At 39.9% G+C, this 15471-nt stretch overlaps 1 protein-coding gene across 2 annotated transcripts in view; it reads right to left on the reverse strand.

Annotated features, from left to right (window-relative positions):
* SEC63 (SEC63 homolog, protein translocation regulator) overlaps window positions 1-14290 on the reverse strand; it is a 73949-nt gene extending 59659 nt beyond the window's left edge. Inside the window, exon 1 of one of the 2 annotated variants that reach the window (XM_025444400.3) lies at window positions 14092-14290. In XM_025444400.3, the coding sequence (XP_025300185.1) occupies window positions 14092-14215 (124 nt within the window). In that variant the 5' untranslated portion in view covers window positions 14216-14290. The remainder of the gene's footprint in view (window positions 1-14091) is intronic. The other variant, XM_049092446.1, reaches the window with a different exon arrangement.
* Between the last annotated feature and the right edge of the window lie 1181 nt (window positions 14291-15471).

Raw genomic sequence — 15471 nt, forward strand, 5'->3', positions numbered from 1 at the left:
CACCATGATTAGCCAGTGAAACGGATTTTGGACTTCCACCCCCTGAACTGTAAGAGAATAAATTTGTGTTGTAATAAGCCATTAAGGTTGTGGTAATTTGTTACATCAGCAATAGGAAACTAATACAGAAAGCCTGGCAGACATTATCTTAATCAGGTGATCAGTGAACATCAATAGCAATGGGACAAAATGCAATCACATACCATCTGACAGAATGCAATAAGAAACACACAACATCAGTTTCATAAAATTTCTGCCTAAGATATATAACCTCAATCTAATCATGAGAAAACACCAAACAACCCAAATTCAGGTTCATTCCCAAAACAATTGGCCTGTAATCTTCCAAGTCAAAAAACTGAAGATGTGTTCCAGACTAAAGAAGATTAAAGAAACATCAACTAAATGTCATGTGTGATTCTAAACTGAATTTCTGCTATAAAGAACTTCACTGAGACAAGTGACAAAATGTAAAGAGTCCGAGAATGAAATGACAGTAATGTTAACTTTTTTATTTTCCTGGATAAATTATGGACACTTTTGAATATATCACTGGTGATTTTTTAATCTATATTTCATTAAATTAAGCCTCCACAGTCTCCCATTTTCAACTATAAAACCAAGGGGAAATTTTAATAAGGTTATAAGAATAATGCTGAGGTTTCTATTAACCAGATGGCTTGACCTATTCAAAGGAATGATATTCTCCCAATGTTTCTCTTTTTTTTTTTTTTTTTTTATGATAGTCACACAGAGAGAGAGAGAGAGAGAGAGGCAGAGACATGGGCAGAGGGAGAAGCAGGCTCCATACACCGGGAGCCCGACGTGGGACTCGATCCCGGGTCTCCAGGATCGTGCCCTGGGCCAAAGGCAGGCGCCAAACTGCTACGCCACCCAGGGATCCCTCTCTCAATGTTTCTGAACAAAAAAATGTACACATGGTTTTCAGCCCCGTAATTTTGCACAATGTGTATGTGTACATTCTATGCCTCACTCTTCTGATCCAAAACTCAAATCTTAACTTTTTAGGATAATACCGAAGTCAATCAGTTAGTACTACAAGCTATGGTTTACACAGTAACACACTGGCATTTAGATTTCCTGCACAACTAAATATTCAGAGCACACATTCCAAATCTCTACAACAATGACCTCAAAGTCAAAGTAAATATCACAAGTAGAGTCCTTCCAGGCAGGGTTTTAGAAGAATCTTAGAATTAAAACAAAACAAAAGTTCATTTTTAAACTTCTAGTTTAGAGAATTACTAGTGTCATGCCTAGTAAAACTTATGTTAAGTAATACCATTAACTTATGATAGTTTTTAAAGAAATTATCCACATTTGTAGAAAAGGGGAAATTACAAAGTCATAAAACAATTCTGTGATTTTAAAAAACAATATAACATATTATGATCGCTCTCAGCAGCTGAACATAAAAGTTTTTATGTCTGTGGAAATAGTACAGGTTTGGGGGAAGGCTATTATGGTTGTGCTTCATAAGCTATATAATGTCTTTGCTAAAATAGTCACAGCCATCTGTCCGTGCCAGAATGATCTGTCAGGGTTTAGTATAACTGAGTGAACTCTTAGCACCATATTCCTAGAACCCAAAAGAGCCGAAAGAATGTTAACCGGAACTGAAGTCTTCAAACCTGTCTGCCTAAGAATTTTTAAAGAATTTTTAAAAATCATGTATCTACTTGTAGATTTCTAATACAGCATCTCAAATTTTTTATCACAAAGATGTCATTTTTGACATGAAATTGACATTTTAAAATAGTTCCATCACTTTTAAACACACCAATGAAATCTTGAAAGCCACAGCAATTTCATACCTACCATCATCCATTCACAAAACCTCATGAACAAGCCAACCCTTCATTTTACATCCCGCACATAGTTTTATCCTAATGTGATATATTTTTATCCTGACAAACCATTTCTTATAATACTGACACATTATTTCTTAAAATTAATTTTTTATTCCCTGTGACTATGAAGTTTTTCCTAACTTTTTATTTTGAAAATCTTCAAAACTTCAAAAAAGTTGAAAGAATATTACAATGGACAATATATCTCACCTATATTCACCAAATGTTAACATTTTGCAACTCCTGGCTTTTCCTCTAATTTCCTTTTCCCCACTCATTTTTTTTTTTTTAACTTCCTATAAATTGCAAGCATCAAGATGCTTCACCTCCAAATGCTTTAACACATTGTAAAAGAACATCAGGAAGTTTATCATGCTCAGGTTTGACATCTATAAGCTTTTTTTTTTAATTTTTATTTTATTTTATTTATGATAGACACACAGTGAGAGAGAGAGAGAGAGGCAGAGACACAGGCAGAGGGAGAAGCAGGCTCCATGCACCGGGAGCCCGACGTGGGATTCGATCCCGGGTCTCCAGGATCGCGCCCTGGGCCAAAGGCAGGCGCTAAACCGCTGCGCCACCCAGGGATCCCTACAAGCTTTTATATGTTAAAATTTGATGTACTTTTTTTGGTGTTACTAAGACAAGATAAATATTATAAGTTGATAAATTACTAAAATTAGAGAAAAATATCTGCTATGCTGTCACTTATAAGCTTGTAAAAACCCCATAAATCCCAAAACTTATTTTTAAAAATGAAAAGTACACTTTTGCCAACCTGACACAATTTTAGACAAAGTAGCTCTACCTTCTAATTTAAGTATATTTTGTTAAAACTCCAAGGTGAAGACTACCTTGCATCATTCAATTTATAGAAAATATACCCTATATAACCAAATTGGCAAAGGCAGCCCTCATTGTTAAATTACTTAGATAAATCAAAATCAGTCAAAGAAAGTATGGGGCAGCCCGGGTGGCTCAGCGGTTTAGCACCGCCTTCAGTTCAGGGCGTGATCCTGGAGACCTGGGATCGAGGCCCACATCGGGCTCCCTGCATGGAGCCTGCTTCTCCCCCTGCCTGTGTCTCTGCCTCTCTCTCTGTCTCTTGTGAATAAATAAATAAATAATCTAAAAAAATAAAGAAGTATGACTTCAGTTTTCAGTGCAAATAAACACATCACTATATATTTTGAAAATACCTGAGAAATTTATGAACATGCCTCAAATATAGATTACTTAAATTAATAGAGCTAAATGATATAAAGAGGACATAATTTACTTAAAAAGAAAAAGTACCACACTTCTCTTCCCAAAATTCAGTGACTGCTAAAACTACTCCTAAATCCCTGAGGGGTCCAAGAGTCAGGTTATATTCAATAATCCAAAAAGTCTAAAAAGAGAGATGCCTGAGTGGCTCAGCGGTTGGGCATCTGCCTTTGGCTCAGGGTGTGATCTCGGAGACCTGGGATTGAGTCCCGCATGGGGCTCCCTGCATGGAGCTTGCTTCTCCCTCTGCCTGTGTCTCTGCCTCGATCTCTGTCTCTCATGAATAAATAAAATCTTTAAAAAAAAAAAAAAGTCTAAAAATACATTATACATCAGTTTTCTAGATACCCAAAGTCTTTCTACAGCTAGTCGAGAATGTATTACCTCACCATCATGATAATGGCTCACTCACTGTTGGGACAATTTTGTTTTATTAATTTGAAAAAATAGTAAAACATGTTTTACTATAATAGTGCAGTCTGGGTCCCAGAATGCTTCAAAATGAGAGGCACAGAATGATAATTTGATAGTGAAAAATTAGGAATTGCTGCTCTAGGCCTACAGCTCAGAGGTAAACAATGTAGACAGGATCTCTTTTCTCTTGAAGCTTTCATCCTAGTGTGGGGGAGATGATTGACATAGCTCATATTAACAATAAAATATTAGATAGTGATATATACTTATAGCTCAGGCCTAAAGCATCCTAATCTCAAAATACACTAAGATAAACTAAAGCTTCTGTTATGATCTTAACTGGAATCTGAATGCCAAAATGTGTCATTCTCAAGGCCAAGTCTGAACCATTTGGATTTGGGACAGATAGAGGACTGACTAAACACTACTTGCCACCACCACTACACCAGTGCATATGATCACAGATTACCTAAATTGGAAAATTCAAGAAACCTGAGTTTATCTGTCACCTACACTCGAGAAGGAAACCCACGTAATTTGTTAAATACCGTACTGAAAGTAAAAAACAGAATGGGAGTATATGTATATGGAATGGTTTTAAGTGTATCCATTGTTAACCGTAGTGATCACATAGCTGACTGGGAGCCAAGGTTCAATATTGCTGCCCAGCATCTATTGCTGCCCAGCATCATGAGAGTACTGTACCACATATCACCCACCCAGAAAAAGACCAAAATTTAAAATTTGAAGCAGTTTCCACTGAATGTGTATCAATTTCACACTTTATAGTACAAAAATCATAAGTTGAACTATTATAACTCAGGACCATCTGTATGATATTTTATAGTATGTAATTTTTTAAATATACAACTAAATTTTTTCATTAAACATTTTAAGTAAGAAAGCCATCATCCATAAAAGGATACATAGGCAAGGTGGCCAAAGAACTATTTTCACCTCATTTTTTTTTTTTCACCTCATTAATAGGAGAATAGTAAGTCAAGATCTTGTCATTTCTCTGCTTAAAAACCTTCAATAGCTTCCCATTGAACTTAAAATAAAATTCGAACTTCTTACCTGCTCTGCACCCCAGCTCCCTCTCTGACTTTATCCCAGATTTCTCCTCACTCTAGCAAACTCCTTCCATTCTGGTCTTCTCTGTTCATGGAATATGCCCAACTCCTTTTTTGCCTTAAAGGCTCTTGTACACACACAACTGTTCATCTAGCCAACAGGCTTCAGGTCTCTGAAAAACTGACTTCCTTTTGTCACTCAGCTTGAAGGAACGTTTTCAGAAGACTGTCTCTGAATATTTCTCTACACGGTATATATCACTATCTAATATTTTATTGTTAACATGAACTTAATATAAACTATGTCAATCATCTCCCCCACACTAGGATGTAAGCTTCAAGAGAAAAGAAATCCCATCTACATTGTTTACCAAACACTCGACTGCCTAAACATAATGCCTGGCACATAGTAGGTGCCTAATAAATATTTGCTGACTGCATCAACTTTCTTACTTAGACCTTCCAATAACCTGGGGGATATGTATATATGTATCATACTTGGGGAAAAAAAAAAAAAAAACAGAGGCTCCAAGAGGTTAAGTAACTTGCCTAAAGTTATAAATGGTACAATGGAATAGTGAATAATCACTAAAGAACAGATAAAGGACAAGGAAAACAAAAGTGAAAATGAACTATTGGGACTACACCAAAATAAAAAGCTTTTGCACAGCAAAGAAACCAACAAAAAGGAAAGGTAACCTACTGACTAGGAGAAGACATCTGCAAATGATATGTCCAACAAGAGGTTAATATCCAAACTATAAAGGACTTGCACAACTCAACACCAAAACCGTAGTAATTCTCTTATATAAAAAAATATAGGGAGAACTTTTCATGACCTTGGATTTGCCAATGGATTCTTAAATATGACAACAAAAACACAAGCAATAAAAGATATACTGGACTTCATCAAATTAAAACCTTTTGGGGATCCCTGGGTGGCTCAGTGGTTAAGCATCTGCCTTTGGCTCAGGGGCATGATCCTGGAGTCCCGGGATTGAGTCCCACATCGGGCTCCCTGTATGGAGCCTGTTTCTCCCTCTGCCTGTGTCTCTGCCTCTCTCGGTGTCTCTCATGAATAAATAAATAAAATCTTTAAAAAAATAAAAAATAAATAAGAACTTTTGTGCATCAAAGGACACAATCAAGAAAGTGAAAAGATAATCTACAGAATGAAAGAAAATATTTTCAAACCATGTATCTAATAAGGGTTTCATATCTAGAATATATGAAGAACACCTACAAGTCAACAAAAAAAGATAAACTCAATTTAAAAATGGGCAAATTTTTAAAAATATTTTATTTAAATTCAATTTGCCAACATATAACACCTAGTGCTCATCTCATCAAGCGTCCTCCTTAGTGCTGCTCATCACCCAATTACTGGGCAAATTATTTGAATGGACATTTCTCCAAAAAAGATATACAAATGGTCAAAAGACAAATGAAGTGATACTCAACACCATTTGCCACTATGGACACGCAAATCAAAACCATCATGAAATACTACTTCACCACATCTATTACAATGGTTATAATTTTTTAAAAATCAAAAGTAAGTGTTGAAGAGGATATGCAGAAATTGGAGCCCATGTATGCTGCTGGTAGAAATGTAAATGGTGCAGCTACTATGGCAAACAGTTTGGCAGCTCCTCAAAAAGCTAAACACAGAATTATCATGACTAGCAATTCCACTCCTAGGAATATACCCAAAAGAACTGAAAATAAGGACTGAAACAGATACCTGTATGGCACTACTATGTTCACTACAGCATTATTCACAATAGACAAAAAGGGGAAACAAGCCAAGTGTTCATCAAGAGATGAATAAAAATGTAGTATATCCATACAATGGAATATTATCCAGCCATAAAAAGAATGAAGTTCTAATACATACTACAACACAGATGAATCCTGAAAAATTATGCCAAATGAAATAAGCTAGACACAAAAGAACAAATGTTGTATAATCCCACTTACATGAAATATTTAGAATAGACAAATGTATAAAGACAAAGACTTGAGAGTTTTTCAGGGGCTGGAGGAAAGAATGAGGAGTTACTGTTCAATAGAGTTCATTTGGGGTGATAAAAATGTAAACAGCACATAAATGTAATGTGCACAACACCATAAATGTAATTAATTTTATTGAACTGTTCATTCAGAATAGCTAAAACTACACATTTTATGTTATATATACTTTTCGACATAAAATTAGAAAAAAAAAAAAAGATTCCTCCTCAGTACCAACTCAAGTATGTCCCTTATCTTCCTATTGCCACCACCATTGTTCAGGCCCTCATTATTTCTTGTCTGCTTCTTAGTCTCTGTTCTTTCTCATTCTAAGAGAAGTTATTACATTAATTAAAAAATGTAAAAAAATGTAGAAAAAAGACATTCTAAAATGCCCAAAAATGACATACTGTCAACCATAACCCATATGAACTCTTCAGCTAGGAATATAAGATTCTCCATCATATGACTTAAATCAACTTTCCGGCCTTTTCTCACTTATTCACTAAATGAATTCTGCTCAACTGATCAGTACTTTGAATACGTTCCATGCTTTCCAGCCTCTGTACTTTTCCTCATATGATTTTGTTTTTATCAAAGATTTTATTTTTAAGTAATCTCTACACCCAACGTGGGGCTCAAACTCACGACCCCGAGATCAAGAGTCACATGTTCCACCAACTGGGCCAGCCAGGTGCCATGCTCATGGGATTTCTTTTTTGCACTACCACCCCCACCATTCTACCCATTAAATCTTTCTCATCCTTTAGTCAAAATACCTCTAGATCCCCACTATCATTCCCAAGTAGATGCAAATACTTTTCAAAGAAACAATGTGATGGTGAGATGGTGTAACATTTCTTATCGATAAAGCCTGGTAATAGGAAACATTCTTTAAAAGGAAGCCCAAGTATAATGTAGATTACTTGCTGTAACCTCCTTTAGTCTGAATAAAAAGTATGACTAAGGGAACAAACATCTGAGAAAACGAAAATAAGCCTATTTTTGTTTTTCAGATTCTTCCAAGATCAAGCAAGTATGCAATATGACCTTTAAGTGAAAACAACTGTACGCAATGCATTTACTAATCCAAAGCTTGTCACCACACGTACAAAGCCTAGTATGTTGTACTATAATTCATACTGCCAAGGTCACAGCTGGTTTCCTCTACTGTGTAAGCCTTAAGGGTATATAAACTACATGTTTGATACCCCTTTCTGTCAGGATAGAACACAGAGGGGAATGACTTTATTTTCAAATGACACAAACTTCTCAGATCTCTAATATCCCTTCAAGAGCTAAAGTCTTAGGAAGATTATATGCTCTAAATTAAATATGAACACTCATCAAATATATTCCTGTGAATACACAAAGCTGATTATTAGCCAGTTTTTTTTCTGTTAAAATCCACAAGAGACTGAAATAATCAACCCTACTGTAATTAGAAACCTAGATAAATCAACAGATAAGGCCAATACTTCATGTTAAATAAAAATGATCATCCCCATCCTTTTCCCTGCACTCAATCCCAAAACTGATAAAAGTAGGTTATTACTGGGCCAATCACCAAACAGCTTTTGAGAGAGGGAGAAATAAGCAAACACAGAAATAAGTGAAAATTCAAAATCTGCACTCTACTCTCTCATTCCCTCCAAGGTACTTTTATATTCCATAAATAGTCCAAGCTGTCTTAGAATTCTCTTTCTAATCTGTCCATTCCCCTACATTTCAGTGGACTAATAAACCTCTGAAATGGACTCCATCTCCATCTAGTCTTTCCCCACACCCCGTAACCACCACCTCCCACTCTCCTCTGCCAAATCATTCTCTACACAAAAGCAAAACTGATCAAATCATTACCCTACCTTAAAAACTACCAATAACTTACAAGATCAAATAGAAGCTTCCTAAAATGGCAAAACTGACCATGTCACTAACTACTTAGAAACTTCCATTGTTTACCCAAGAACTTACAAAATAAAGTAAGTTAAATCAGCCTAAAATGGTTGATTTACATTTAAGTGCATGTTAAATCTTTACCATTTATTGAACATCTCCATGCCTTTGCATATACTTTCTCCTACCTAAGGAATACACTTCCTCCATTTACCTTTTATGACCTATCTCAAATTTCCTCCTCTGCATGAAACACCCAAATCCCCAAACAGAATTATTCATTCCCTCCCATGTGTTCCCACAGCAATTTCCACTTACCATTTTAATACTTACTATAATGTGTTATATTAATTATAGGATGGCTAACAAGAGAAATTCTAGCATTAAGACAGGATTGAGGGACACCTAGATGGCTCAGTGGTTGAGCATCTGCCTTAGCTCAGGGCATGATCCTGAGGTCCTGGGATCAAGTCCCAAATCAGGCTCTCTGCAGGGAGTCTGCCCTCTCTCTCTGTGCCTCTCATGAAAAAATAAATAAAAACTTAAAAAGAAAAGAAAAGGAAATACAGATTTGAATCCAACACCCAATCTTCCAACTAAAAGCTATATGGCTTTAGGTAAGTTGGTTACCCCTCTAGGACTTAGTCTTCTCATTAATAAGATTGGAATAATATGTGAGTCTAGCTCAAAACACTACTGCAAGTGCTATCAGCACTACCCACCTTGGGGCAGCAAACATTCAAATGAACAGCAGCAGAGCTAAGATGAGGAGAATCACAATTACCTGTCTCAGGCTGGGGTGGGGCAGGGTAGGGCCTTCCCCACCAAGAGGTGGGACCATGTCTAAATTCATCCCCATAGCTGGGGTGGGGGGGGGGAGTGGGAATACAAGGGAATGTTTCATTACCTTTGGATGATGGGATTACAAGCAATTTTTGTTCTGGTTTTGCTTTTCTGCACTGGGTATATAGAACATGCACTGAAAAATCTGATGCCTAGAAGCGGCATCTAGCACAAAGTTAATGCTCTATAAATACCTACTAAATGAAGGAACTTCTACAGTGTGTTTGGTTTTGCAAGTATGTTTATATGCATTTATTGCTTTGCTTCTCATAATAACTTCTTATGGGACATATTATTATCACACCTAAAAATAAGGCTAATCTCAGAAATTTCTAACAAAATAGGGACTAAACTAGAACTTAAAATCAAAACACGCTACTAAAGCACTAAAAGTGGATTCCTACTCACATTCCCAAGTCAGAGAGCTGAATCACTTGTGCAGTGTTTGAAAGGGGGCAAGCAAAGAATAAAGAAATGTAACTTTTTTTTAAAGTTTCAATAATCTGGGCAGACCAGTGGCTCAGCGGTTTAGCACCACCTTCAGCCCAGGGTGTGATCCTGGAGACCCGGGATCGAGTCCCACATCAGGCTCCCTGCATGGAGCCTGCTTCTCCCTCTGCCTGTGTCTCTGCCTCTCTCTCTCTCTCTCTCTCTCTCTGTCTCTAATAAATAAATAAAATCTTTTAAAAAATAAAAATAAAGTTTCAATAATCTTTTCAAACCATGGGGGGGAAAACCTGAGTACAGTATATTAATCCTCATTTTAATTCTGTAAAACAAATAACTGTGTCTATTTTACAGATGAGTAAATGAAAACAAGGAAGTTAAGTAACTTGCCTAAGACCATACTGTTAGTAAAGCAGCAGATCCAGACAGGTTTCAAAACCAGGCAGTTTTGAAAAAGTAAGATCAAGGGTAAGGTCAAACAAGTTAAAAAAAAAAAAATGTCAAGGAGTTAAAACAAAATCTTGGAAAAGGTAATGATAACATTTTATTTCAATTCAAATGATCAATAAGCCTTCACCTATGGGAACAGATAAAAGCATGCTCTTGGTTATTTGAAATTCTAATAATTACAAGCAATTTTCTCTTGTTAAATACCATTGTAAACCTCTCTTATTAACATTGTTATAACAAATATACCCGGCTTTCAACTCTAAGAATTTTACAGCACTGCTCCACAGTAAGTGCTTCTTAACTTTGTAAAACAAAAAGGCTAAGGCACATATTAAAAGAAATAGACCGTCTCCCAAAATGACAACTCCAGCAGAAAACCACTCTAAGGAAGTTCTCCTCTTTGCTAGCTACAATTTACAGTCACATAGGGACCTTTGAAAAAACCAATAACACAGCACCCACTCTGGACCAATTAAATCAGAATATCAGGGGGTGGCTAAAAGTGTTTTTAAAAGCTCCCCCAAGAGATTCTAATGTGAAGTCAGGGTTGAGAACCACTGTTTTAAGGAAATCTAAACCCTCTGTTATTACTTCATCCAGAGCTTTTGTCCATAATGGTCTGAAAAAGAATTCAGTCAACTTATTCAGCCAATTTGCAAACAGCCAGGAGGAGAGTAAGATAAATAGAACCCCTCAACTACTAAAAGGGGTATTAATTCTAAGTGCACTTAGCCCAGTATATTAGACAAAAATCAAGGCAAAAGGATTCCATTAGTGTTCTGGATAACAGTAACTTCAATTAATATGTCAAATATGCCAACAACCAAGCTACTTCTATTTCTCAAACCCTAGATTTTACCATCTGTGAAATGGTGCCATGCTTTCTAATGGACTCGAGTCCAGTAATTCCAGAAGAGCGACACTGAAAGAACTAAACCTTGAAACTAAAAGACCCACATATATCAACTATTTAAAAAAATTAAACAAAGATTACTTAAACTGAACTTTAAAACTATAGAATTACTGGCAAAGAAAATCTTTTCATGCTTTCCTACAGAGAGTGTCAAGACCACCATAAGAACTCTGAACTTACATGCCTACGTTTTTATATTTGCCTACTTACAGTTTCATGGGAAAATGAAATAAAATAAGCTCCAAAATCAAATATGAAAATATCCTGTTGTGTTAATCAAAAATATTACTACAGGTCCACATGCTTTATTCAAAACAAACATGCTCTATTCAAAAATTTCAGAATTTTTAAGATTCCAAAAAGACAGTAGTGTCTCTACCTTTACAAGCCCGAGGTCTAAAACAGCACCAATAATCAAAGAACTTAATATTCCAAATTAATACGCTATATTAATGAGTTTTCTAAATGAGAAGAATAAAGACTGTAAGTAGCCTCTTAGTGATACAAATGACCAAATTATTTTTTCTGCAAACATCTGAAAAAAAAACCTTTCTTTCTCAGAGCTTCAGGTGATCCTACTAATTCTAAGATTTCTCTTTGAAATTCAAGACAGTGCAAATTGAATTTCAGAAAAAAGTCCTTATGATAAAAACATCCTTTTAATAGCACTGTAATTCTAAAGAAACAACTGAATTATGTTAGATACACAGAGTCCAAGTGGTGTCCGCCAGTGTTCACGAAAATGATTAGAAGAGCATTTAAGCGTCCACCTTCGTTTTCACAGTGCAATTGTGAGCAAGGCCAAACACACACATCAACACCTGCACATTTACTGACTAAGGCAAGCCTGAAGCAGAGAGCCAGATGTCAAGACGGAGCAAATCAACACCTTTCTATCTAGCAATGCAGAGACCACAGAGGACTTTGCAGCTAGGCTGACCAGGCTCCACCACAAAGGACAAAGTTACTTAAGCTGTCTAAACTCCAGCTTCTTCACAGAAGGGCAGAGATAACAGTAATAGTACCTACTTCATTGTGTTTTAAGAGAATTACATAAAGTGACATCTGAATGCCAAACTTAGCGTCATTATTAATTCCCTACCACTTTTCCAAAGACCACTTCTATGCTGTGACGGAGCTCATGTATCACTTGCCTGCAAGTTATCAGGCAAATTTTATAATACAAAACCCACCAAGAAAACAGGGCTTTCAAACTTCAAAAATCCAGTGTAGATTAAAATGACTAATTTCTGAAATCAGCAGCTTCTCAAAACACATTCTAACCAACCCTACCTACTCTCCTGGTACCCTTTTGTCTGCCACACGGCCAGCTGCACACACAAAGGGATAAGTGAAAATAAACCACTATACTGAAAAGTGCACTTTTAACTCAAAATAAAATGACCAGAATTTTTGGTAATAGGTTAGAGGCTTTGCAGATAAGGGAAACCATCACAGTATTAAGATCTCTTCATTTATATACGACCCCTGTCCAAAGAACCCAGACAATTCACACACTTAGGAAAAGGAGGCACAACAGTCCAGAAATCGGATTTTCGTCAACTGTCCACTGAATAAGAAAACCGGTAACTCTGGGCAGATTTTTGCACCTATTGGACATTTTTAAACTTACTATCAAACGTTCTACAAAATGGAATGCTTTGTTATTTACCTTAAATGCAACCTAATTCCATTATGTAACTCAAGAATTTTACATTTGAGCATTTGAGTCAGTCTTAAAACGTTAACAAGCTCTCAGCTGAGTCAATGCTCCCCCAGAGGGTGTATAACCTGGACAGCCTAGACTTCCACCCCACCCGGCTTCAAAGAAGATCTCTAATCAAGTTATTAGCATAACAGCGTAGCTCCTGTGATATGCCAATACCCCCCCCCCCAAAAAAAACCTACTGATTACTGTTAAAATAACCTATTAGGCCCCGCAGGCAGTTCCATCAGCTTTAGAGAGATCACTTACCGTATATCCTAGGACAGCGGACCATAAAATAACCCCGGGAAGGAATCTATGTTAGTTAGTTGGTGCTCTAATCCCGGGTGTTTAACGTGGGGGGGGGGGGGGGGAGGGAGATTCAGGCCTGAAAGCAGATGGACCAGCTGGCTACCTCGCAACTACCTGCAGAGGATGAACTACCTCCAAGACTGAATCCTTCATGCTCGCACTTTTTTTTTTTTTTTCCGCCATCAACAGGAAACTCCAAAGAGAAGGAAATAGAGAACAGGATCTTTTTTTTTTTTTTTTTTTTTTTTTTTTTTTTTTTTTTTTTTGCAAAGGGTTAGGATAACGGCATTGCTTCCAACCCCAACCCCACAGTGTTAGTGAGCAAAGGGAAAAGCAACAGGAGGAAAGGGCGCCGCGGGCGGGGGTGGGGTGAGGGGGTGAGGGGGGTGAGGGGGGCAGGTGAGCCCCGCTGGGAGCCCCAAGCGCGACGGTGCCCTAAACGGGGCTGCGAGGGCAGAGGGAGCATCGGGGGCTCGCAGTGGCCGCGGGCACGTCCGGCTTCCTCCCCTCGCCAACTCTGGTCTCCCCTCCCCGACCCGCATCCTCCCCATCCCCATCTCGCTCCCTCCAGACGGGAAAACGACCTATACGATCCGAGGCAGGGAAGACAAAGAGGCAGGAGGAGGCTGCAAGGGGCGCCCGGAACAATGGGTGCGAGCGAGCGAAGCGAAACTCCTGAAAAAAGACAATGAGACGCGGGGCGGAGCGGAGCGCGGAGCCCGGAGCGCGGAGCCCGGAGCGGAGCCCGGGGCCCGCGGCCGCCGACGCCTCTGCACCGGGCGGGCGGCTGCACCCCGACGCTGGGGGCTGGGCCGGGCGGGGGCGGCGCGGCCCACGGGCACCGGCGGGGCCTGCGCGGGGCCGCGGGCGGCGGCCGGCAGGACTCACCGGCGTTCTGGTCCCGGGGCCAGAGGTAGTAGGTGGCCGGGATCACGATGAGCCCCACGAAGGAGGTGAGGAAGTAGAAGAAGGTGTTCCCGCTGTCATCGTACTGGAACTGCTGTCCCGCCATGGCACCCCCCCCTCCGCCTCGCTCCGCTCGCCGCCGCCGCCGCCACGACCCCGCCGCTCTGCGCCCCGGCCCCCAGCGCCCCGGCCCTGTGTGGCGTAGCTCGGACGCCGCCGCCGCCGCCGCCGCCGCCGCCTCTCCTCCCCGCCCCCACGCTACTCTCACGGACACGCCGCCGCCGCCGCCGCCGCTGCCGTCGCCACCTCTCGCGAGAAGACAGAGTTCCCGCCCCGCTCGGCTTTTCCCTCCCTCTGCCTCTCCCCAGCGCACTCGCTAAGGGAGACGTGGCGCGCGCAGCCGTGGAACTCCGCGAGGCCCCGCCCTTGACTCCGCCCCCAGGGCGCGGCCCCGCCCCCTTGCTCTTCTGTGGCTCCTCCCCCCTCCGGAGCCCCGCCCCTAGCCTTGGAGCTCCCCGGCTCTCCCCGCCCTTTCTCTTCCGCCTGCTTTCTCAGCGATCCAGCCGTGTCGGGGGGCAGGGGGGCGTATTAGGGGGTTCCGGCAAAGACCCGCGGAGCAGTGGGTGCACGCGGCTCACCTGGCTGCGCCCGGATCCGCAGCTCTTCCGAGCAGAGCTGAGGCTTCCTTGCCTCTCCCTTCTCCCATCCTTACCTCACCTTGTCCTGCCCTCTCGTTTATTTAATTTCCCTGGTCGAGATAACATTTCTTTAGGTTCCAGGTCCGTTCCTCCAGTCCCCACATTTTGAAAACGAGGGTCATTCAGAGTTGGGCGGCGCAGGGGGGTTTTGTTGGCAAAGTAATGTTTGCTACTAAAAGACTGCGGTCTGCACTGAGCCCATTTTGCAGATGGAGCTTCCCCAGGCGGACAGAGACGGTGACCTACCCATCCCAGAGGCAACACGTTGTAGACACCAGGTCACCAGTGTCTTCTTTGACCTCTATTGCTTTATATAATTTAATCGTCAGTAAAGGGATGTCTGGATGGCTCAGTGGTTGAGCGTCTGTCTGCCTTTGGCTCAGGGAGTGATCTGGGTCCGGACAGGGTTGCCGGCTTCTCTATCTCTCTGCCTCTCTCTGTGTGTCTGTCGTGAATGAATGAATGAATAAATAAATGAATAAATAAATAAATAAATAAGTCTTTTAAAGAAGAATAATGATAATAGTCAGTAAACCCCTTGGAGTAAATCAATGCATGCTCCCTCTCCAGATGAGGAAATTGAGGCTTAGAGAGATCGCCTAAAGTCATGCACAGTAAAAAAAAAAAAAAAAAAAAAAAAAAAAGAAAAGAAAAGAAAGAAAGA

The sequence above is a fragment of the Canis lupus genome, chromosome 12, assembly GCF_003254725.2.
Source record: "Canis lupus dingo isolate Sandy chromosome 12, ASM325472v2, whole genome shotgun sequence".
NCBI lineage: Eukaryota > Metazoa > Chordata > Mammalia > Carnivora > Canidae > Canis > Canis lupus.